General features: G+C 35.0%; 1 protein-coding gene across 3 annotated transcripts in view; it reads right to left on the bottom strand.

The window, feature by feature from the left end:
• The window catches only part of COL11A1 (collagen type XI alpha 1 chain), a 144,951-nt gene that overhangs the window by 56,048 nt on the left and 63,328 nt on the right, over positions 1-25,575 (bottom strand). For all 3 annotated transcript variants that reach the window (XM_084528624.1, XM_084528623.1, XM_084528622.1), the window contains 18 exons: positions 23,087-23,140; positions 21,651-21,704; positions 21,483-21,536; positions 20,870-20,923; positions 17,525-17,578; positions 17,368-17,412; positions 15,952-16,005; positions 15,819-15,863; positions 15,327-15,380; positions 14,818-14,862; positions 13,850-13,903; positions 12,035-12,079; positions 10,415-10,468; positions 10,290-10,334; positions 6,600-6,653; positions 5,626-5,733; positions 3,427-3,480; positions 488-541 (listed from right to left, as the gene is read on the bottom strand). In XM_084528624.1, coding sequence (XP_084384750.1) covers positions 488-541; positions 3,427-3,480; positions 5,626-5,733; positions 6,600-6,653; positions 10,290-10,334; positions 10,415-10,468; positions 12,035-12,079; positions 13,850-13,903; positions 14,818-14,862; positions 15,327-15,380; positions 15,819-15,863; positions 15,952-16,005; positions 17,368-17,412; positions 17,525-17,578; positions 20,870-20,923; positions 21,483-21,536; positions 21,651-21,704; positions 23,087-23,140 — 981 coding nt within the window. The remainder of the gene's footprint in view (positions 1-487; positions 542-3,426; positions 3,481-5,625; positions 5,734-6,599; positions 6,654-10,289; positions 10,335-10,414; positions 10,469-12,034; positions 12,080-13,849; positions 13,904-14,817; positions 14,863-15,326; positions 15,381-15,818; positions 15,864-15,951; positions 16,006-17,367; positions 17,413-17,524; positions 17,579-20,869; positions 20,924-21,482; positions 21,537-21,650; positions 21,705-23,086; positions 23,141-25,575) is intronic.

The raw sequence follows: 25,575 nt of genomic DNA on the forward strand, positions 1-25,575 counted from the left end.
TCTATTTATTAATAGCATATGTTTTTAATGTTGTCAAGTATACTTTTTTTTTTTTGTTCTTTAAAGCTCAGCCTATAAAAAAAAATGTGGTAAATCTGAATACTTATGAAGTACATGTTGAATTTCCTCGAGGGTAAATTGCATGGTAGTATGTTAACTCATGGGAAAACAGTCCTTGCATGATCACTCATCTATACTGTTAAATCAGATGTTCAAAGGTGATTTCTTTTCACTTTCCAATGTATAATTATGGTAGCATGCCCAATGAGAAAGTGTCTCAGTTCCTGTATGCTTAGATTAATACCTTAAGGAATGAGAACTATTGTCTCAGTATGTCCTGTTTTACGTAACTGTAGAGATTTATCCTAAGAGTGAAAAGTCTGTTTTTATAGTTCCTTAGCTAATAGCTTACACCTCTATTTTTCAGTGACTTCCCATATCACCGAGTACAAAAAGATAATTGTCATGAAAGCAAGAATGATCATACCCTTGCACCTTTCTCTCCATTGGCACCCGGAAATCCTGGGAAACCAGTTGAGCCCTAAATAAGAAATCAATGCAAATATCAGAAAATATCAAAAACAAAACTCTAGTGTAGCCATCATTTAATTTATATGTAAAGCACACCTCCAAAACGAAGAACATTTTACGTCGTGCCAAATTTGCAAGTGTGGCAACTCTGATAAATAGCTGCAAATTAACTTACCATAATGCCTCAAGTTCAGAATGCATTAAGAAACATCAATGGACATTATTTGTCATATTAGACAATCTTCATTAAATCTTCACCAGTTTTTAACAGTAGGAAAGAAAAGATCATTAACAGCCCACTAGAAATAACTCTATCATAACAAAGAGAAATAAACAAGGCCTTGCTACCTCACAGTACAATAATTCTCGGACAAAATAACTACATTCAAAGCAATTGCAAAGTGTTGCCCCATCTCAACAGTGGTTCTTTATTCAATTTACTGAGCTGTAAATGACCTTGGGTGGTTTATTCACTGTAAACTGACCAGTTTCATCTAACTCATGCAATTTGTAGATGTGTTTATATGTGCTTCTAGTAAGCAGAATTTATTGGGAGATCATCTGGCTTGATTCTATGTATAGAAGCTGCTCGCAGAAGTTACTCCTGCTTCTCCTTTTTCTTCCCTTTCCTCCTGCTTACTGCCCGTTTAACCTGAACAGTACCATTTTCTTCTTGATTTATAGTATACGGGTCCAAAGGAAGAGCAGACGGGTTACCTGCCAATGTGTTAATTTGTCATAAGGGAGTTGGGGTCAAAGAGGTGATTAACTTAATAAAAAAAAAAATAAAAATACTTCCAAGCTACGGAAGATGAAAAATCAAAGCAGTGTTTGGTTTGGTCAGACACTAAAACTACTGGACAGACTCCCTGCTGTGATATTGCATTTATATCAATAGAGCTTGTTATTAAAATTATGATGGCAATTAAAATGTATATGACAAAAATTTCAATCTTATGTCACATGAATCATTCCAATTATCCAATAATGAACTTGGGGGCAGTACAACTTCATTGACAGTGACTCTAATGAAAACCTGACTGATATTCATTGCTGTTGTTTTTATTTATAATAATAATAATTATTATTTTTTTAATTCTTCACAATTTACAACTTCAAAAGTGAATGAAATTGTGAAAATCCTACTCCATAAAGCCCAAGTACATTTATGATTAAAAGGCTGGTGGAAGAAACAACTCAAATGATATAGGCATGATTAGGATGTAAATATCTTACATACAAAGTACTTTCTGCAATTGTGCTAATCAAAAGGGACTGTCAGGATTAAAAAATGTTGTGAAAATTATCAGATAATGGCAGTACACTATGAACAAGAAGAAAGAAGAAAAATAATGAAAAACAAGTAAATAAAAAAAAATAGTGTGAACCTTCTCAACAATATTGGGACAGAATTTCTTATTTTCTTTACCTGGCTTTACCTAGCTAATAAGCTTTTCTACTGTTTCTTTTTTTCCCTTCTTCCTTATATTAGTTTAACAGGACTGTGAATAAGTGTCAAAACAATTCTCCAGCATGTTGATGCATTGTAGCTACTATTACTTTTTCCTGAAAGTTTAAGTGTCAAGTTAGATGAGCAAACAGTGAATGCAGTTTGAGAACCATATTCAATTTTAATCCAATGAAAATATAATATAACGTAAATATTCTTTGCTGAAAAAAGAATCAGTCAAATTTTATTTGAAGTGTTACCTCAGTTTTGTTCTTAGAACTGAATAATGTAAAACTTCTTTGATCTTAGACTTTTCAAAAGACAAATCTCTAAAGGAGAGCAAAAAGAGACTGAAATCTGAGACATTTCAATTAAGAAGTAGGAGGGAAAAAAAACATGCTTGTCAAAGTGAATAGTCTCCATACATACTTGGTTTTGATATTTTTCATTAACACAAATGTGTTCAGTGAATAAACATTCTTCAGATAGTTAATTTACTTGACAGAAAAAATATTCAAGAGTCTACCCTTTGCTTAGCCAGACAGGAAGTTGTAGTTCTGCCAAAAAAGTCGTATTTTCAAATTGGAAGATAAAAATACATCCCAAACTAGAAGAAAATTGAGGATTTTATTGCAGGTGATTATTTGGTTGTGTAGAAGTGGTACGAAATTCTTCTGCTTGCTCTACGTGAATTGTCCTTCAGACAGTCTGGAGATGCAATGTCTCATGGCCTTATGTCAGGAATTGTCTGTAAAATTATGTTTTTATTCCATTTTTTCTTTCTCATTAATCTCAGAAAGAGACTTTGCAATTACTTTAGAATGCTCATTTCCTAAAGCTGTGTTAGGACAACCTTAGGACAACCTTTTCAAAAAAATGTTTCAAAAAATGTAAACCTTCAATTCAGAAGCCATCTATTTTAACTTTTTTTTTTTTTTTTTTTCTTTTGCTGCAATCAAACACAGAAGATAACTGAAGGATAGATATAGGCACATGAATAAAATAAGGGTTGGGTTTTGTCATGTTTGTCTTAACAAAAGCAAAAGGAAAATATGATGAAAATTGTAAATTTTATGTTCCAAAGAAATATGGCTTACTCTGTGGAAGAAGCAGTAATGACACAAATGGAATCCTTGTACCACATGAAAAATTGACATCACCATCAGCATCCATTTCATGGTTAATACAATGCTTATTCTCTTTCAAATATAAAGGCAGTTTCTTCTTTCTCAACATCATTTAATATATGCCAGCCTGATGCTGACACAAAATACAACTCATGAAAGGATGACAAAAGTTTGAAGGTAGCATATTTAATAGGAAAGTTAGTGTTCCTTGAAGATCTTCAGGGACCCAACATTTTAAAAGATTTAACTTCAGATCATGATTGTCAAGAAAGGAAATGTGAAAAATAGCATAAGATTTACAGTTCATTTAAAGCGCACCTTTGGACCTTGCCTGCCTGGATATCCTGGCAATCCGGGCACACCAAGCTTACCCTGCAATAAAAATACAGTGTTAAATTTTAATTTATCATCCTCCTTAGTGGTTCAGCAAACCTTTATGGAAAGCATTTTTTTCCACAACCTACAGTGATAGCACTTTATAAAATATAATATTCAATGAAATCAATTACTCATTTTAACTATTAATAACCAGTGGGCTTAATTCCTCAAATCTAAATAAAAATCCCACTCCTGTTAATGAGATCAGTAAAGTCAGTACCTCTAAGATGTGGGACTAAGGTCATTACACTATTAATATTCTGTATGAAATCAGGGCATGAATATATTGTAAGTGAGAAGTTCTTTTTACTTTATAGGGTGTGATGTCTGCTTTTTCATAGTTTGTTTTTTTTTTTCCAAATAGACATTTGAAGAATCAACCATTTTTGTTGAAAAATTCTAAGTTGTTTGTGACTATGATAAATCACACTCCACTAACTATTTGCTAATGATAGATTTCTCAACAAACATGACTGCTTTCCTATGTTCAAATAGGACAACAGGACAAGCAGTCTGATCAACACTGACATTACTGATTCCTAGAAATGAAATACAGTACCCCATGGAGCTGATCTCTTCAGATGTCTAAGGGATGATTGATGGTTTGCCACTTTCAAAGGTAGGGGGAAAGCAGTTTCAATCTTTGAGAGACGGGAACTCTAGGGATGAATTTGAGTTTTCTAAACACAGACCATGTTCCAGGCTGTCACATTTTGGAGAAGATTTCAAATGTAAAATATATGATTATACTATATAATATGGTACTCAGCAGTAACCTTAGATAATGGAAAAGAGGAAGCAGGTACCTTTATGTGGAAAGGAATTTGTGAAAATAAACATGCTTATTCTTAAAAAAAATAGAGCATGTGAATAAAAATGTCCATTTTCATATTAATGTAAGCCCACAGGTCTGGCTAGCACATTATTAAAGAAGAATTATTTCCTCAATTTATAAAAATAATTATAATGCTGCCACACTGTGCACTGTGCTACACTGAAACAAGTTGCATGCCATACAATGATTAAAATCTTTTGCAGCATGACACTGCAACAAGTCTTGCTAAATTCAGTGAAAATTTTGTGCCTCATTTATGATTGAGCAAGGCTCAACTGCCTAGGTTTTAAGTGTGGATATGGATGTTTTTTTAAGCTCCTTCCTGACATGTCGTTCATACTTTTGACACGGTCCTTTCCTAGGACAATGCTGCCCTAACCTGCTTGGAAAAGCTTTCTTATCATGAACATAGAGAGTAAAAGACCACTGTAGTACTTTAATTACCAGGGAAGAGTAGTACCTTTGTATGAAACAAGTCATAGGAAATGAGAAGGGAATAAATAGGACACTGATAGTTGCTCTTACGGGCACTTCCCTAATAGTATGAGGAAATCTAAGAATTCACAAATCTCTCTCTCTCACACTTTTTTTAAGGACAATATACATATGTTTGAAATTTCTTTTTTGTTTTATTTTAATCATTCTTTCCCAGGTTTCCAAAATGACACTTTTTTTTCAGATGCTCTCACCCAGTGAGATATATATGAATTCGTCATCTTCCTTTCCTATTCTCTATCCATCCCTAGTGTTTTTTGTTGAGGTTAGGATTCTACAGGGATTTGTACTTACCTGTGTGTTTGTTGCCTCATGTATTTTATTTTCCTGTCCTTTATTCAGTCTTCTCTTTAAATAGTACCTTTCACTTTTGCCAAGCTTGTTCGGGATTTCTAATGAGGATATGTTTTCTGTTTAAACCAATCTTAATGACACAATTTGCTATCATATGACTGAATATTAATTCACTCTCCTGCAGCACCTTTATTCCTCCTTTGTACCTAACTATTTCCTCTGAATCATATTTTTTGTAGTTGGTGTGCACTGTATGTAATTTAGGACGAGAAATTTCCTGCCTTATGTGCCAATGAGATGTTACAGTGTTGTTTTTTATACTTGCAAAAAATGATTCCAAATACCTGTTCAAATGTGAACTCTGGTGACCTGATGTAGTAGTGTTTCATAAAAGCTACTGTTAGATAGCCTAAGATCTTGCAGATCTGGATGTTTGTCTTTTTAGTGATGACAATAATGGGCTACATCTATGTTATGAGGCAATTACATGTTTATGTTGATAAATGGCTACTGACCTTTTCCCCAGCAGGACCAGCAGCACCAGGGTCCCCAGATGGACCTGCTCGACCTTTTGGACCTTCTGGCCCATCTTCTCCTCGTGGACCAGGCTGACCAACTTCTCCCTAAAATACAACACTATATAAATATGGAGCAATTGACTGTGTGCATATAGAAGCAAGACTACCTACAATTACTTGAAAACAAATTTTTATTAAATATAAATGGAGATTAGAAAAATGCCACTACTTATGTTCATTATATAATGCAAATGCACAAACTCAAAAAAGCACCAAATATTACTTGCACAACTGTTAGAGGCCAGTGCCCTTGTCTGAAGAGAGCTCATTCTGGAAATTGCATTCTTATTATTTCTTCACTAAATTCTTTTGAAGGCATTCTGACAATCCATGTATGAAAAATTTTTGGATCTAAGAATTTTTATTGTTACCATCATCACAGTTATTTATGTATACAGATTAACAGATACAAGCCACTAGCCTCTTGTGATTTTTTTTATTTTTTTAAAAACTTCTGAAACACTTTCTATCAAAAATGTGTCTATTGTATAAAATAAAATAGGCACATTTGTATTATACATTATAATGTATTTGTATACATTGTATAAAATGAAGTACATTTTGACAGAGATTTACTAGATACAAGGTTGGAATGGAAACATCTTATTCTGCATAGATTAATCTTCCTCAGGCAAATTGTGGAGGATCTTGGAATCTGGAAAAAGAGACTCACTAGGAAGAGGTGCAAATGATATCCAAAATTGACACTCTTCCTCTTTATAACTGTGCCATTGTTAATTCAGAAGAACTAGATCTGTGGCTTATATCTGTGCATGCACAAGGAATAGAAACAACATAAACTAAAAGCTTTTACTTTATCTTCGATGTAAATTTACTTGTACCCTTCAGTGATCATTTCAAAATAATATTTACACATTTTAAGATCCTAAGAGACATGAATAAATGCTTACCCGATCACCTTTAAGACCCATGTCACCTTTAAATCCCGGGAAACCATCTTCACCCTAAAGAAGGCAGAAATAAATGTAATAAGACTTTTAGTAATAAAGAGCTGTTTTTGTTGTTGTTGTTTGTTTTCTGCAGACAAAATAAGAGAATACATTTACTACAGATTCAAATAATTTGCTTAGATAGAGAATATAAAAAAAAATCGAATATGGCTATTCCTATGTTAGAGAAAGTGCATAAGTACACTATACAAAATGACTTTTTAGTTTGAAAGTTCCAAACAAGCAACTGTTTAAAACTGTTTAAAAGGTTTTTTAAAGACATAAACAAAATAATTCTTAAGTTTTATCATTAACTATCATATAAAATCATTTCTTAACTCCTAAACATTTTTGGATTATAACCCTTTTTAATAAGACCATCAATGTAACTAAATAAAAAAAAATGGTGACAAATTATTCAGTGTTTTTCTTTTCAATAGCAGAACCTCCCTTTTAACTAACTTTTCTTTTAAACTAGTGTCTTAACAGTGTCATGAAAGGAATCAAAGAATTGGCTGTTAATGCTCATATTAATGGTCATAACCACTAAAGGAAGAAGTGGTCTCTATACAATCGTTGGTTGTCTGGCAACACAGCCTTGCCTACTCTCGTTGGCTGATGTAATGGAAATAAAGTGGATAAAACAATGGACATTAAGACTGAATTTTTATACAGTGGCAAAAACAGGTGAACATTATTTTTTATTCTTAGTGTGAATTACTTATTTACTGCCTAATAAGTTCTGGCAGAGAATTTACTCCAGATATTTTAATAGGTCCCCATAATGAAGTATAAGCAGACAGTACTTGTACAAGTTTCATTTATACCCGTATGAGTTATTTCAGATACAAACAGAAATCTCCAGAGTTGTTCAGTTTAGTTGTGCACAATTTAGTCTAGCATATTTGATCAACTTTTAGTTCAGTCTTCCTTAATTTAACTCATCATACTCATCATTGCTCCAGTATCACAGGATCATAGAACGGTTTGGGTTGGAAGGGACATTAAAGACCATCTAGTTCCACCCCCAGCCCTGCCACGGGCAGGGACACCTCCCACTGGACCAGACTGGGTTGACCAAAGCTCCATCCAACCAGACCTTGAACACTTCCAGGGATGGGGCATCCACAACCTCCGTGGGCAACCTGTTCCAGTGCCTCACCACCTCCATAGTGAAGAATTTCTTCCTTACATCTAATCTAAACCTACCTTTTAGCCAGACAACAAAAGATTACTGACAGTGCCTTTTTATCTGATGTTTAGTTGTTATCCTGGGAGCAAAGTTCTTTGTGATGAATGAGCATTTATTAAATGCGTTTTACTGTGATGCTATTAGTTTTTTTTATACAATGAAGTAATATTGCTGACTTTGAATTTGAGTAACGTTTGGACTGTCAATAAAGCCAGTAAAGAGCAATATCACGATCCAAATGTTACTGAAATAAACAAAGAACAAAGGCTTTGTATTTCATCCTCACTTCAAAAAAGCGTAATGCATTTTGCACTCCTGGGCCCAGAATATTTTTGTCTTCTCCTTGATCAGGGAGACAACTGTGAAAGCTTGCAAGGCTAAAGCCATTTTGACTCTGTTCAATATTCAGAAGTAGCCATGCAGAATGCAATAAATAACCCTAGAAAGAATTATTCAGATTTAAAATAGATTTGCTGTGGTGCTAAAGAGCTCCAAATAGTTGATGAGATATTAATATTATAAATAAACAAAAAACATACACTAGCAAATCTACTTTCTCAAAAGTATGCGTTCATGGAAAAAAAAAAAAAAAAGAGGTACCCCATCATGAGTCATTAAAAAAAAAAAAAAGAGACTGAAAACATTCTACAAGCAGGTTTCATGTGCTTTGCAGATGGTGAAAATAAGCTTTACAATGTCATCTTAAAGTGCATACATTAAAACTCCAGGGTGGTCCTTCTCAAAATTTACTGAAATTTTTACTGAAAAAGGTAGAGTGTAGAATGTGGAAAAAAATCTTCAGTTGTAAAAGCTGCTCCCAGTTATGACCATGGTCAGTACTAATTATATGAGAACACTTTGCATCATATCAGTGAGAAATGACCATTTGCCAACCACTGACCAAATGGCTGCCAAATGAACTGAAACTCTTCATCTTTCACAGTGAGGTTCCAGCTGTTGAGATCTACATAGGTTGATTTTACTCCATGTAGGGGGAGAGAACTGAATGCTGTTTCTTCATTATTGTTAACATACATACACAAATACTAAAGAGTTCTAGTCACATCTACTGATCATAAAGAGATAGACCTCCTCTGATATCCCTGGGGTCATTTAAGACCTACAGGAGCTTTTCTGACTGATCAGTTTATTTATTTCTGTCTCTTACTATACTTTCTGATGAGTAATAATATCTAAGTAATTTCAGTAAAAAAGGCCTCTGTGTAACTGCCATTTACAGCATGGTGAGAACCATCTATGAAATAATTTGTGTGACCTTTTGAGGTGTTCAGGGGAGTTCAATGTCTAACTGCAATTGTGAAATCAATTTTTAGGAACACAGGAATGTAGTGGAGATTATTCTAATCGGCACTCATTGATACATATACATATACATACACACATCTATTTAGCTTACTTGTATGTGAGTCCTGTATTTTGTCCTAGATGTTTTTTAATCAATCAGTAAGGCACAAGTTGCTTTTTTCAAGTGTCCAGTCTTCATAGTTATTAAACATGCTCCTCTTTTTTAGATTAGATTTAATAAGCAACTCTAAAATGAGCATGCAGGCTGGACAAACTGTGGTGCAGGAAAGCCTGAAAACGTACAGCATCTCTTGGCCTCTGAGCCTGAAAGACAGATCTCTAGTGTTCAGATCAAGGGTTTTTGGCAAGAGTTGGTTTTCTGATTTAGAAATACAGTTATAAATGTATACACAATAGCCACAAGGTAAATTTGCCTGTGGGGACAGGACTGATGGTGTCTGTTATCTGTCGCTGATTCTGAGGGCCAAGGAAATTGGCAATTTAAACTCTATACTGTCTGTAGTTTCAGCCACTTCAGGCCATCAGAAGACAGTAGAGATGGCAGCACTGGGTGTTTGCTATAGTAAGTGCATTTGCACTGTGTAAAGAAGTAATGTTATCAGTAAAAGCTTTCTTCACACTTATATATCTGCATCTGACTGGGGCAGTCCATCACTAAGGAAAAGACCTGGGTCAAAAATACCTGGAACCTAGAAAGCTTTTGGAAAAATTGGGTACAAAATATTTAAAATCTAGCATACAGCCTTATCAAGACAGTTAGAATGACACTGTTGTTACCACAAATCTCTCTAACAAGCTTCTCAGCATCCACATCTATATAAATAACATCTATCTATAAGGCAGAGAATCTCTAATTTTGTACTTAAAAGCAGCTTAGAGAGAATTCACTTTAACTGGTGCCAAGAGAATCCAAACCCATTTTAACAACTGAATATTTTATATTTATATTGTACCAGCATAAATACTCATAGAGGTCACCGATTTATGAACTGGGCTTGGTATGTCCTTAGGCTGAGGCAAAAATAAACCCACTGCTGCAAGAGAAAACACACGGCAGTGAAGGAGACAGAAGACACTGCAGTGAAATAAAGAACAGAGAAAGAGAAAGGAATTACAAGTTGTCATAGATTTACCTTTTCACCTTTGGATCCCTTGAGTCCACGGACACCATCAGCTCCCTAAAGATATAATATAAAGAATTACCCACATGTATATAATCAAAAAGTGTTGGGGGAGGGATCCAGCAATTAAATCTTACCTTTACACCCCTAGGACCTGGATAGCCAATTGGACCCTGAGGACCTGGAGGCCCCTAAAATAGATTGGAGCAAAGAATCTTTGTTTGTACAGTAGTTGGTTAACAAGTACTTCTTAGCCTAATCCTTGTTCTTTTACTATACTGCAGCAGTTGTGTGTGAGACATCAAAATAACAGTGAGTTGATAGACTTTTCAGGCTGCCTGACATAAACAAAAGTTATGTCATCACAAAGTAGTCTTCAATATCAATATAAAACTATTAATGTATTTATGAACTTGGGAAACTTCTATCCACAACACAAATAATCTGAAACAATGGTAATTTGAGAATGTGCAAAAAAAAAACAAACACAAACGAACCAACCACCACCACTACCACAAAAAAGATGCCAATTACACAACTAACGGTGTCTTACTGGACAAAATCTATATGTTAATTATGATGATGGCAAGTCAAAAGTACAATCCAAAATAATAATAATAATAAAAATCATGGTGTCTGGGAAAAAAGATTACAAACCTGACAATTAGAAGGCTCACAGTACTTAATAATATTGACTGGTATTTGGATTTTGTTAATTACTGTTTGTTGAGCATTTAAAAGATGCTTAACTTGGATACTATGTAGTTGCTGTTGGTGTCTAAAGGAACTGAGTTCTTTAACCTATGAAAGCAAGGAAGCCTGGAAATGTTCAGATCTGTGCCTGAAGCTGAGCTGCTTTGTTGGTTCTTTGATGCTGGAGATAGACACACAGCACTGTCTTCCCCTAATAATAAGGTGTTCTGCTTTCCAACACTGTCTTTTCACAAAAAAAAATAGGCCTTTAACATCTCTGAGAAATAACAGTTCATTTCAAATTTGGTTGAAATTTATCAGCAAATTCAAAAGGTATAAGGAAGAACTGACATGGTCATGTATATATATATACATATACACATATATATATGTATATATATAATTTCAAAACATAAATCATTTGTGTAAGCTTTAATAAGAAATGGAGATAAAATCTAGAGGGCTGTAGCAAACAGCATGCAGGACAAAAATTAATATGCTAGTGTCAGTGGAACTGTACTTTTTGAAATGTCCTATTCATTAATTCATTCATCCTGCCTATCTAGAATAGGTATCCTGTTATTACTGTCATTGAAAACAGTACTGCAACTAAAATCAGCTTTACAGAGCCCCAAGACTCTTTGATGCTTCATTATATTAAAGGTATTACTTCTCACTGCAACTGACTTTAAAGTAGCCTAAAAAAATACAGTTTATATGCATGCATTTGTAAGTTTCCAAAAAACAAGGTTCTGAAGAGTCCTAGCAGCTACTATATACTGCAGAATTGTAAAGTCAAACTATTTACAAGCTATCCATTTGACATGTAAGCAACTTCTATTGATTACCATTCTGTCAACTCCATAATCAGTTTTACTTTAAAAGAGTAATCTCTGTGCTCATATTAGTAATCTCCTTTAGAATATAGTTATTATGTTTGCACACAGATATTCTGCACGTATCATGGGTTTTCTGTTATCTTCGTGAATAGTTCTTTGAGTACCAGGTGTACCATAAAACAGAAAAAATGCTATGTAAGTAAATAGAAAAGTTTTGAAACTCACCAATGCACCTTTCTCTCCAGACTGACCCTCTTTTCCAGGATGCCCCTAGTTTAAAAGAAATGTATCTGGTTTGGAAAATAATCATTTTGGCAAATGACATTTCATTATAAAAACACAGTTATTTAAACACTTTTAAGTCACTAAACACACTTTCAATATTTCTTATCTGGAAAAGCTGGAGAATAGTTAACATGACTTTTTAGGAATATTGTGATCACTCCTTTTGTCTAGTTAATGTTTCAAGAGGCTTTTAATACAAGACATTCAAATTTGATTCTGAAACAAGTAGGGTGATTAATACTAAAGCACAAACAAATTCCTAAAACACTTAAAAAATAATTATGGGAATTATTGCAGAAGCCAATAGAAGGTTGATCTACTTTTAACTACTTTTTATGCTACTTTCAATATCTTTGCTTTAAATTGTGACTTGTTTTTAACATAAAATGTTTGTTTATTGGGAATCCTTTTTCTATCTATGTTGATTGGTCTTATTAGAAGAGAATAGTAAAACTCTTGTTTTGCCAGATGTGCTTCCAAATAATATGCAGCTATTTACTAAAACCATTGATGTTTTAGTCTTGTTTACATCCCATAATGTTTTTGGTGTGTTAAATATGATATGATTTTGTTGTGGCTGCTAATCTTATATAACAAATCCCTATTGCTTATATTAAATTTATTGGTTTGGAAAACAGTTTAAAGTATGTAGTTTATTAAAAGAATCATAAAATAAAAATTATTTGATTTTAGCATTAGTATTGATTTTTAATTTTCCATTAAAAAGTTTGTCTTTCTAACATTTAATATTTATTATTTTTTTAAAGCATACATGTGTCGATGGTTTAATCCACATCTCCTAGAAGATAATTTTTTGTGCACAAAATTTCATATCCCCATCCAGTAGCAGATGTATCAGTAACATTAAATAATTCAAGAACTGCTGCTGTTTCTGAGCACATTTGTATCCCTGTAGATTTCTAATAATTCCAGGAATAATATACCACTTCTAACAATGTCTGTCCTTCAAAATAGAATGACATCTCCTTACACAGAAGTGAAGTGAAAAGAAACAACATAGCAAGAATTTACCTATCTTCTGAAAAAATGCCTTTGAGCTTTCAACTGAATAACACAGATACAGGATCAGATACAAAGCTCACAGCCATCAGGAACGTATTGCTCATTTCCTTCGATCACAAGTATAATTCTATGGTTGTAAAGAGGTGTGTCATTTAGAATGAACTTAGTTTAACCTACCTCCCTTGCATTTCCTTGGAACAAACCTACTTGTTCACGAATGAGATAATTTTGGGTAAGTATATCAAGTATTGCTGGGATGGAGTTAATTTTCTTCATAGCTGTCCATACGGTGTAGTGTTTTGGATTTGAGACTAAAACAGTGTTGAGAACACACCAGTCTTTTGACTATTGCTGAGCAATGTGTGCACAGCATGGCAGTTTTCACTTTTTACCACTCAACCCCCAGCAAGTAGGCTTGTGGTGGGCAAGAAGTTGGAAGGCGACACAGATGGCATAGCTGTTCTGAACTGGCCAAATTTCACCACCAGGGACCACACTTTAAAAGCCCACAGCCATTTTTAGCAGCAGCCACAAAAAAAAAAAAAAAATAAATACTTCTAAAAGCTTTAGAAGCACAAACGATACAGTGTTTAGATGTATTTTATAATGCTGTTGCCAACTAGGATTACTGGTCCTTTTATTCTATATTTTCTTTTTGCAACACAGATATTGTTATACATTATTTGTTAGGACTATTTAGACATTCAAGGGATGAAATATTTGGTTACTTACAGGAGGCCCATCGGAACCAGGAAGGCCAGGCAGGCCAGGCTTGCCTTGAGGTCCCTAAATGCAGTAACAGAGACATATTTTAAGATTAATAGTGAGCATTATATCATTTGCTAGGATGACAGAGGATCATTCTTGTTCAGGACTGAACTTAAGCAACCAGCAAACTAATGTAGGTCATTTTGGTATTTCAAATCTCTTTTAAAACAGCTGGCAAATCCACCCCAGATTTAGAGTAGCTACAGAATAGGTGGAGAGTAACTGAGATGTAGAGTAAAAGATGTAGAATAGCTAAGGAAAAGAAAAGCAGTTAAGGAAAAAAGGAAAAAAAAGTCCACATTTAATACATTCAATTATAAGAGCAAAGAATATAAAATGTAGGTACACCTAAAAACAAAGAAGAATCAAGTCAAAAGGGGAGAAAAGTGAACCCAGTTTAGAATTCAACAGTGACCTTTTTGAAATTGACAGAAGACATTTTTCAAACCACAGGAACATGTACAAACAGATCAGGAAAAAAAATACATAAAGTGACACTACAGCTATGCCAATTACACTAAAGAGTTATGTCAAAATATAATCCTTGTAAAATGAGAGCACAATCAACCATTAGTAGATAAAAAAACTCTGTTATAAAAAAAAAAAAAGGCAATAAAAATAACTTTCACAGTTTGCTGTGAAATGAATCAACACACAAGTATACAAAGTCTAATAATGTAGATAGGGTTCTGAATATAATAAAGGAAACAATAACCCAAAATAAAGGGAGGAAATTATGCTTCTGAAAAAGTATAAATGAGAGGAAAGCCAGGTCTCCACTGGTTATTTATTTACTTGATGATTTCAGGAAGATTTACTCATTTTGAGATCTTAGGTTACTACACTTTAAAACATAGCAAAGACCTTAAGCACTTAAGCAAGACTGTCGCACAGAACTGACTGTGAAATACCAGAATAATGCTGTAACTTACTTTTTCTCCAGGAGGTCCAATAGGACCTTGCGGACCAGGAAGCCCCTATTAGAAAGAAACTAGTGTGAGAAACCAGGGAGAACAATATACATACATTCACCCTACTAAAGGTCCCTCATTAATCTGTTTAAACACACTGGCAAATATGTGACGTTTTTTTTTAGCCCTTACCAGTTAGATCAGGAGTTTTGTGTGAGCCTTTTGCACAAGCCACTATTCTGGCAGTAGGTCTGTAACAAGATCCTATTCAGAACCCTCCTCCAGGTGTGGCCATTCCTGCTGCATTCCAGGAACACTGAATGAATCATTTTTCTCCTGAACAAAAAATCCCTCTGAAAGCTTACTTGAAAACTCTGCTCTCACTGCCCTAGGCACACATGCATAATTATTTATAAAATCCTTCAAGCTTTATCAGTTTTGCACGTGAAAAGCTAGCTTTGCACTAATTTCATTTATTAAACATTTGCTGCAAGTCACATCGTACTTTTTGAGAGTTATTTTACACTTACTTGTGGGCCTGGGATTCCTTGCTGACCAGGAGGTCCTGGCTCCCCTTGAGGACCCTATCATGCAAAAAAAATATCAAGGCATTAGGTTTGCTTTTCTGCACTACAGATCCTCATTGTCAGGACTAAAAGGAATACAAACTCATCTTTGTTCCTCCCTCTTAAAATTCTACCACCAACTTTCTATCCAGTATGATTTTTTTTCGTGCTAATGAATATCATGGTCTTTACTTTAAAAGAGACTAAGAGTCCACACATGGGACCTAAGCACTGGAGTCCATGGAGCTAAAGGAGCTTTAGAGAATGGTTGGTTAGGTCTTTTGGCTGAAGACTAAGCAATAGAAGATTCTCTTTTCAGTGTAAGATCATGAAGCATCTGACTGGGATAACATAAAAATTTAATAAAATGGAAGGGGTAGCACTGTCAGGGACGAGAGAATATAAAAAGGATTTTTAGAATTCGCTCCCTTTTTAATTCCCAATTTATTTACTCACCATGTTTCCTTTTGGGCCCGAAGGTCCATCAACACCCGCAATGCCCTACAACAAATGATAAAAACACAAGGAACTTTCAATGGACTTTCATTTTTTTTCCAGAAATTGCAAATGTAAAACACATCCTACGTACAGGTTGTCCAGGGGGGCCAGGTGTACCTCTGGGACCCAGTAATCCCCGTGGACCCTGTAAAGATAAGAAATGCTTATTAACATCTGCATGAATATTTCTGAACAAGGAGAGCCCCAGGAACAGGACTGGGTGAGTTCTACGACAAGAAGCAGGAATGATAATGGGATGTCAGCATAGGGGCTAGGGAAGAAAGGAAGAAAGGAAAAAAATCACTGATAACAAATTCTCCTACAGTCTGTCGTATGCCTGAACAGAACATCACTGGAAGGACAAGTTTCGACTCAGCCAGTTGTGTGGTCATTTCAGAGAAAGGTGGGAAATGATTGTTTCTACTTCCTGGTACAGAACATTGGTACAGTATCTTCCACTGAAGTTTCAGCTTTGTCTTGGCCCGAAGGTTTGACCTGAATTGTAGCATACATGTTTGTACTCCCATCTTTAGAAAACACGGTCTATCATACTTTAATACTATTTACAATGAGAAACAGTGTTTTTATTTGTAGTAAAGATCCATTAAATAATTAAAAACTACTAAATTTTTCTTATAAAAAATGCAAGGCATTCTGAAAGCCCAAATCTGGTTTGTTACTCGTACCCCTCAAAAAATCCAGAAAAGACCAAGGGCTATTCTCCTAAATAATGTGAGCAAGATTTGCTTTGTAGCTGAATCTTTTGACTTTACACTATGGAAATTAAAATTAGTTTTCATCATTTGTGTCATCATTCATATCACACGTGCTAACGTAGGCAGAAAAGTTTCCTCACGTATGATGCATAGTGATACATATATCACTAATACTCTGACTGTAGCATTTTCTTCCTACTTCGAAAGTAGGCTGCAGTATATCATACATTTAGGGTAAAAATCGCCTTTCTGAACTTGATTTCTTGCCTGCAATGCAGAACTCTGCTCTGCAGTGACAGCACCTGCAGAATTATAACTGACAGCAGTAGAAATTCTGTATAGAAAAAAAATGTAAAAATACACGACAAAGCACAGTAGTGGGACAAAAAAAAAAAAAAAAAAAAAAAAAAAGGCCTTATTTTCTAATAAATAGATGTCTGGAAAGTACTTTCAAAGTAACAGGGGTTTGGTTATATTCTCATGTATCAAGGTCTGCAGTGATTGATTTTATACTAGGTCAATAGGATAGCCTTTGTGACTCTTGGGGTTGTGAATACTTGTCTGGATTTTTCCCTGGCTTTATTGCAATTTTGTGAGTAGTGTTTCACTCCTAACAAAACTGTTCATTTGCTTACTTTTCAGTTTTCTCTACATATACACACACACACACATTGATTATTATGCTGGGAATACAGAGCAATTCAATAGAAAGGAAAACAAATCTGAGAGTGACTTTTATTTGTAAAACAGACTATTGGCCAGAAACAAAAAAATAAAAAAGCATTGCTTACAGCTTCACCTGGGAGACCTCTTGGTCCAACTTCCCCATCTTCTCCCTGTTTTTGTACAAAGGGAATAGGAGTTTTAGGAAAAAAGACATGCATTATGACCATATTCCCATTACATGGTTCAAGTTTTATGGTGTATCTCAAGTAAATAGCAACTTACTCTTGATCCATCTTCACCAGGTAAGCCAGGAGGTCCCTGTGGGCCACGGTCTCCCTGTAGAATAAGAAAAGTAATTAATATGTGTGTGGTTGAAAACAATAAAGGATGGCAAGAGAAATAAAAACAAATGTGTTAGCTGCAGTCTGATGTGTCAAAACATGCGTTGACATAATGATACAAATCTGTTATAGTATTCAGTAAAGTCTTTTATTACATTACTATAAAAAAAGAGCTTTATTGAAACAATGAGCTATCTGTATTTGTAAAATTTTGCTCTGTAACTATTCTTTGCCCCAGAACATACACAAACTACTGCTACAAAAGGTAGTCTTAACGCGTACCCACATTTTTCTTAATGTGTACCCACATTTTTCTTTGTCTCATCAGCTCCTCTCCCTTCACATAATGTATTTCTGCTAGGAAAATAAGGAATGTGTACATGGGTCAGAAGTTAGACAGCCAGTTGCTGGGCCCTGGAATATACATAGTGAAGTGCACTGACCACCTTTCAGAACCACCTACCCTGGCACCAGTCGTTGAGAGCCTTGGGACTGATTTGTCTGAGGCTTTGGAAGGCAGCCAGATTTCACTTCCCCTCTGAGGCTGGGGCTTTTCAAGTCTATGCAAAGTCTCAGTACATTCTGGACCATACTTTTAAGATTTATTTTTCTTTCCCCATTAAAGAAAACTAGTGTGTTGCATAGCTCAAACACCACTGACTGACCTCTTTCTAGGCAGCAGGTTTTTAGACTGTGACTTCCTTCTGGCATTGGACAACAACCAAGTATTCATCCTGTTTTCCTTAATTTAGTGCCTCCAAGGAGCATGACCACTGCTGTGGATCATAGCAGAGATACATGTAGTCACTCTTTAGCAGCTCCATTCTTTACTCTTTCAAACTTGCCAAGGGGATTTTAGGTAACTTGGTCTCTTACTCCAGAGTGCCCTTGTATTAAGGATGTCAGGATTTTATTCCACTGTTTTTTTCTGTCCTCTAGAAATAGGAGTAATCATTGGAGAGAATGAAATTCTATGAACTGCATTTTCATAGCCAGAAAATGAGTTACAACAATAGTTTCTACATTTTGCTAAGCTTTGAAACTATTTGAAACTATGATCTGCTGGTGGTACAGCATTTGGTTTTCTACATGCCAAATGATGCTACTGAAGGATTACTCATGAGATGCGTGATCTGTGCTCTAGCTTCCAATTAATATCCAGGTGAAAACTGACTTAAGCCTTCAAACGTTGAAAAGGTTCAGCCCCTTAAAGGCTGCCTTCCCTGTCTTGCAATACCATGGCACATAGAGTTAGATTAGGAGCTCTCATTCAGTGTCCTGGTATTGTCATAATGTCAGAACAAAACATCCTATCAGCATTCTCGGATCTTGCATTCTATAATTCTTTCCTTCCAATGTTCTGCCAAAGCCTCAATTTCTTTTTCCTTTGATCTTTTCTTCTAGTAGATAGTGCCTTGCATATTAAATAGTTTAAAATGGGTACATTTCTATTACATCTAAATAAAACATATTCAAAGTCAAAAATATTAAGGCTAGAAGAAATATTACACTGGTCTGATATCCTCTACACTAGAGCTCAGAGGATCTCATTCATTAACTCCTGTCTGAAAACTTGCGTTTGACAAAAGCATAATCTCAGAGAGACATACAATTTGCAACTCAATTCAAATTTGAGTAATTCTAAAATAAGTCCTAAAACACCTACTTCTGAAGCTACAGGTTTTCAACATCAGTTCTTTTACACTGAAACATAACCACAATATAAAAAACAAAACAAAACAAAACAAAACAAAACAAAAAACAAACAAACAAACAAAAAAAAAAACCACAACAACCTTTCTCTTGTCTTTTTGTTCTCTTTATTGCAAGCCAAAGAGAACTGAATATTTTCATTATATGCTGTTGATACTTCTGAATCCATGGAGCTGCAGCTATCTTGTCTGGTTTTGAATTGAGCTGTTTCCTGAGAGAACATGGTTTGTACTTCTAAAGAAGATTGTCTCAGACACACAGAACACAGTGATTTTTAAATTGTGGGATGAAAACAAATGATGAAAAGTCATTGTTTTCATATGATATAAATTTTAATGCAAACTTATTCTTCTATTTCATTTTTTTTAAGAAAATTTTTAAGAAATATGAATCAAATAAAATATTTTGAAGAAAAAGAAAATGGCTTTATGACATGGAAGGTCCCATGGACTGACAATTCTACTATTTGAGGTTGGAGAGCAGGCGCATAGCCTGGCTCTGAACCAATTTCTGCTTAGCCTTCAGAGAGTCTTCAGAGCAAGAGCTTAATGTCTAGCCCCCTCTGCTGGTCACCTGCTGATGAAGCCAGATTTTAATTCTGTGAAGTGCTGATTGCTGTAGTTTTTAAGAAAAAGGAATGACAGAAGAGGACCAAGATATTAATGCATGACACTAAAAGTTCTTCCCCCATAGCAAAAAGAACTCAAAAGAGAATCCTTAGATGCTATTGCAATGCCTTATGGGCCAACAGTCAATTCTGGTGACTTTTCTGGGAAGGGCAGCAACTGTGCTAACCCATTGAAAAGGGAGAGCTATAATCATTCCTTGGTCATCAAGCATCAGTGCATATAGGAATGTTTTGTTTTGACATTTCCACCCACTGTTTCTTTTATGGTGCACTGCATTTACCAGAAGTTACATTCAGTAGCGTCTGCTGTTACAGCCATCTACCTTAGGGTTTTAATTTAGAGCAGAAAGCCTCTGCTGTGATTCTTTCTACACTTTGTAAGGAAAGATGCAACCTCATCTTACAGATTGGTAGGAAATACAGAGCAAGTACCCAAGTTGTTTAAATATTATTTCAAGTTATCTAACTTCCAATCTGACTTTGATCTGTCTTTAAGCTGAAACTGTTGTAATGGCACACACTAAACAATTTAGTTTATAATTCAAACACTCAAATATATTTTTTAAGCAAGCTTCTCAGTAGGTTAAAATTTATTATGCCTCTGATATAGAAACTTCATGCTAATTTACAATACTACTATGTGCTTTAACAATCAATTTAAATCCAGAAAACAAATTTCTAAACTAAAAAAAAAACAACTAGCGCAAAACCTAGCTGAAGATGTGATCTGAATTATAAAAATACATTTAAATCAATAATGTGTGAATTGTCATCCGCTAATTGACATTACTAAAATGTTTTATAAGAAATACATTATGTGACAATATAGATGTTATTCTGTAGTATGGAATGCTGACATTCTATTTCAGCTGTTCTTAGTGAATAATATCTTATTTTGGTGACTGTATCAGTATGTTGTTATATACACATACATGTTTTTCTTACCCTGTTACCTTTGTCACCAGGGAGGCCAGGAAGACCATCAAATCCTCTGTCACCCTTGGAAAGAAGAAATCACAGCTTCAGTAAATGACCATTACATTCTGTATTACTCTGAGTAAATTGTTCCTTCTCTCTCTGTTAATTTGGAGTTACGGTACACTTATTATTGAATGACATACATGGAGGGGAAGGAGCACATCAATCAAACTCACTAATTTTCCTTCTATGCATTAAAGCAAGAGAATATGCCACACCAGCTTTTTCACTGCACTGTTGTTATTTTATTTTCAAAAAGAAGTCTATGCTGAAATGAAAAGATTGATTCTGGCCACCCTTTGCAGTAGCAAGACTGACTTTACTCTTGCTGATACTCTGTAACTAAAAAGTGACTCAGAGGGATAGGAATCATGCCCAAAGAATCAAGTTACTTCAAGGTCAGACTACTAACCATTACCATTAATTAGCATATTTTAAAGAGATGATTCATTCTCCACTCTTGCATCTGACCCAGCCATCTGAAACCTCAATATTTTCACTTGAGAGTAGAATCTTGGGTTGGCCTGCAGACTGTGGTACTTAAAATCCATCTAGCCCATTCCAAGGTCTTTTTATTTACCTTTGCACCAGGCTCTCCTGGCATTCCTCTGGCACCATCAGCTCCAGGACGACCCTGCAAAAATCCAAAGGGGCAAACATTTGAAAATGTGCTGGAATCTGTTAATTTTTAAACATATTTAAACAGCAACTATTTACCCAAAGCAGGATTGATCTACGTGCTACCTACCCTTTTGCCAGCTTTTCCACTTGGACCAGGGGCACCTTGAACACCACGAGGACCCTGAATTTAAAGAATACAATTCTTAGAATCACATTCATGTCAGCAAAAAGCTAGTTAATCATTTCATCTCAAGAAGAGGATAAACTTTAAAACATTGAACGTTTTTTTGCCTCCTCCCCCCCAACTCGGAGATCGATTCTGGTTTTCAAATTCCTATTAGTTTTAATATAACATGATCATCCAATCTAGCTTAACACTACCAATTTTAACACAAGTCTTTACAAGATGACAGTACACATGGTACAATTGGTCCCTTTAACATAAAAGCTTGTTACATTCTTTTGATTACTTTGGAAATCTCAACCCTGTGATTTGAAAATCCTTGTTCCTGTCATGCCAAAGTTATTTCAGCCACAAAATTATTTGATGAAAACTGAAGAGTGCTTATTTCAGAGTCCTAATTCATATGCAAACAAGAGTTGTGCTACTAAATAGCTCACATCCTGTCTTAGTTTTACATAGCACAGTTTTAACTAGAGGAACACCAAATAACCCCAGACTGAAAAACATAATTCCACTGTTAAGATATATGTAACTTTCACTGTAGACTAACTAGGTGGGTGTATGTTTCTGTGGAACTGTTTTTATCCCCCATCAAAATGTGTCTCCTTCAGGTTGAAATAGCAATGATATGTAAAAATATTGAGTAGGTAGAGAAACAATGCTAAAAATGTAAGTAAGCAAACTAGAAGGCTGACCAGCTGTTCAGTGCTTTTTTGTTCACTTCCTTTCTTCTTCTTCTTCTGCAGATATCCATGTGCAGTTTTAAAACAGGCATTTAATAATGTAGCTGATCCATGATACCACATGGCAAAATTATTGTCCCAGAGACTTCTGTCGCAATTTCTTTAAGAACTCCCTATTACTTTAAGGTTTAAGGTGTAAGATTTCAAAGTTTTTCAGTGCTCTTTTACTTTACTGCAGGATCTGATATAATAGTAAGCTGAGAAGAAAAGCATGTACCAATTTCTAAAGATCACTTCTTGTTATATCATCGAGTCCTTCTTTAAAATTTCCTGTTTATCTACTAACTAAATTCTACTACTCTCACCTTATGAGACCTGAAGGCTCGAGGTCATACACTTGCAGACTCACATATAATTATTGAAAAGAGATGAGATAAAAGCCCAAAGAGCCAATATTAAAACAAGTTTTCAAGTGAACACACTACACAAGTTACAATTGTTCTTTGTTATGTAAAGGTAGATTTACTTTCATATATCAAAATGAACAATCAAGCTATTGCATTTAATTAAAGCCATATTCTAAAAGCTAAGTTCCTTCAACTGCATGTCACTGCATGCAGTTGACTGATTTCATTGAAGTGATATGAATGCATTTTCTTAAATATAAAAAAGCTCAAACAGCCAATGTTATTGTACCTGGGGACCTGGTTCACCGCTTTCTCCCTTGGCACCTGCTGCTCCAGGTCCTCCCTTGATTAAAAAAAAAAAAAAAAAAAAAAAAAAAAAAAAAAAAAGAAGAAAAAAAGCAACACGTTATTTGAATGTACAACAAAACTTGAATAAGTTATTTTCTATTCCTATTTTCTATTTTCTCTCTCTCTCTCTCTTTATATATATATATATATATAAAATATATATAAATGACATGGAGAAAAAAACAAACAGTCCCCTGTTTATTAGGTAATGTGAATTCACCATCTGGATCTGAAGGTGTACCATGATGTACCCTTGTTTAGATACTGGGCCTAATGGCCAAAAATCTTTCTGTTACCGAAGAAAAACTCCCACAGGTTTAAATGGAATCAACTATGACTTGAGAGCTAAATATGATCACAGTAAGAACATAAATCATGCAAGCAGAAATCCACCAGTTGCAGAGAAGTCAACAGAAATGAAACCCATCTTTCACCTTTATCCATTTCTGTGTTGTAAAGAAAATAAGTTAGTCTCAGAGTGCAATCCAAAGACCACTACAGTAATGCAAAATCCCCTGTCTAATATTACATAAACTACAGTGATATTTTAATCAAGGTCTTTGTGCATCTGCTCTGAAAAAGTGGAAAATCTACTTAATTGCATTTCTTTACTCTGATTAAATAAAGATTTTCAGAGGTTTACATATAAACAGACTGAAAATAAATATTCATCCAGGGTAAGATACTGTACAAGAAATCTAGGGCAAAATTAATTAAAGGAAGTTTGTCTTTTCTTAATAGTGATCTTCCAAAAGCTCCTGACATGCTCACATGAAATACAGCCCAGGGAAGTAACATACCAAGTTTACTGTTACGGGCAAAAGTCTTTTTGCATTTCTGACCCGTGAAACAGGTCATAACCAAATTAAGGTATTTAATATAAAAAGAATCTTGCAGACCTTGGAAGACTGATCCACCTTCTGTGTTCACCATAGTAACCATTCAAAGAAAGAAGTGGTCTTAAGGCTTCGCTTAATGCTAAGCCTAGCATCTTGGAGTGGAAAAATTCCCACTGACCTCGCAGGTACTAAATTGAGTTCTAATCAAATTGAAAATCAGATCTTAAACTGGTACTGGCAGTGGAGAGAATAGTGGCTTTCCTAAGTGGTGACTGTCTGTTAAGGTTTCCCTGGTGTAAGCTCAGACTCAGTTGAAGCTAGATTTCGGCTACAAGAATCCTGTGTTTAAACCATGTAATAATTGATACGCATGTTTGTATCTTATTGGCTAAAAATTAGATTAAAATAAAGGTCCTATTAAGATTAAAAACTCCAACGTTTTAATTGTTGAAATAAGCTGGGCACCACGAAGGTACCAAGAACCTGTAGCTGCTTCTAAAACTCTTGGCCAAAAATGTTGCCAAACCAAAGAGTTGGATTTTTAGAGCCTCCTGGTGGCTTAGTAGAAAAATATCTATTAATGTTACTCAGTTGAATTTTGCATACAGAGATACATGAAGACTTTGAAAATACGCCTGGTACAATGTACAACTAAGGGTATACAACTCACAGTCAATAATATACCTGTCTCTACAAATGAATTCCTTGCTTACAGAAGTTTTATATTTATTTTGTTTGTATAAACTGAATGTTATCCTGCAAGTCTCACTTTAAATACACTGCTGCAAGTAATGTATTAGTTTGTTAAATAAGCCCCATGTGTCTGACTTTTTGTATCACATACCTAATCATGATCGATTAGAAGTCTGTGGCCAAATTCTCTACTTGATAGCAACAATTCACTTTGGAAAAATTACTCTAGAAAGGAATTGCTCTCATGTAGGTCTGCTTAAAAACACAACTGAAGCCCCATTCAGTTTCTGGGGCCCGAGTGAGATTCTGGTGGGAAATTTAGCTAAAATTTACCTGAAAACAATAAATTTCACCTAGATTAACAGAGCTGGGTTCATGAGACTGGATAACTTGGAACACAGCATAAACAAAGAGGTTTTTGATGCCATAAGAAGATGAGATACAGCACTGTCAAGCCAACCCAAAGTACAACTTACAGCATTGGAGGGAACAGCAGGAAGAACCATTTGCAATGTGATGGATAATAACCTGACCAGTATTTTTTGTCAGTAATAGTAGGCTACTGTACTCATGTTCATCATTTTCCCTTTCTTTATTTTCAAACTTACAGTTAAATTCAGGCACTGTACATTAAGGAGGGTGGGTGTGAGAGGGGAAGAAGAGAAGGCTGGAAGGGAAGGTCTTGGTTATTACTGTTCGGCAATGAGGTGTTCCACTGAAGCATTAAAGGAGGAAAAAAGGACAAAAGAAGAGAAAAGAACTATATTTCTTATACTACAGTTCCATGACTTCAGAGGACCAAACCTCCACAACAGGTATGAATGGAAGGAAACTGATTTGGAGGAGATTGTTACTGCATTTTGGAGAAAATCAGAAAAACTTCTGTTGCTGTTTTGTG

The sequence above is a fragment of the Aythya ferina genome (genome assembly GCF_964211825.1).
Source record: "Aythya ferina genome assembly, chromosome: 8".
NCBI classification, from domain to species: Eukaryota; Metazoa; Chordata; class Aves; order Anseriformes; family Anatidae; genus Aythya; species Aythya ferina.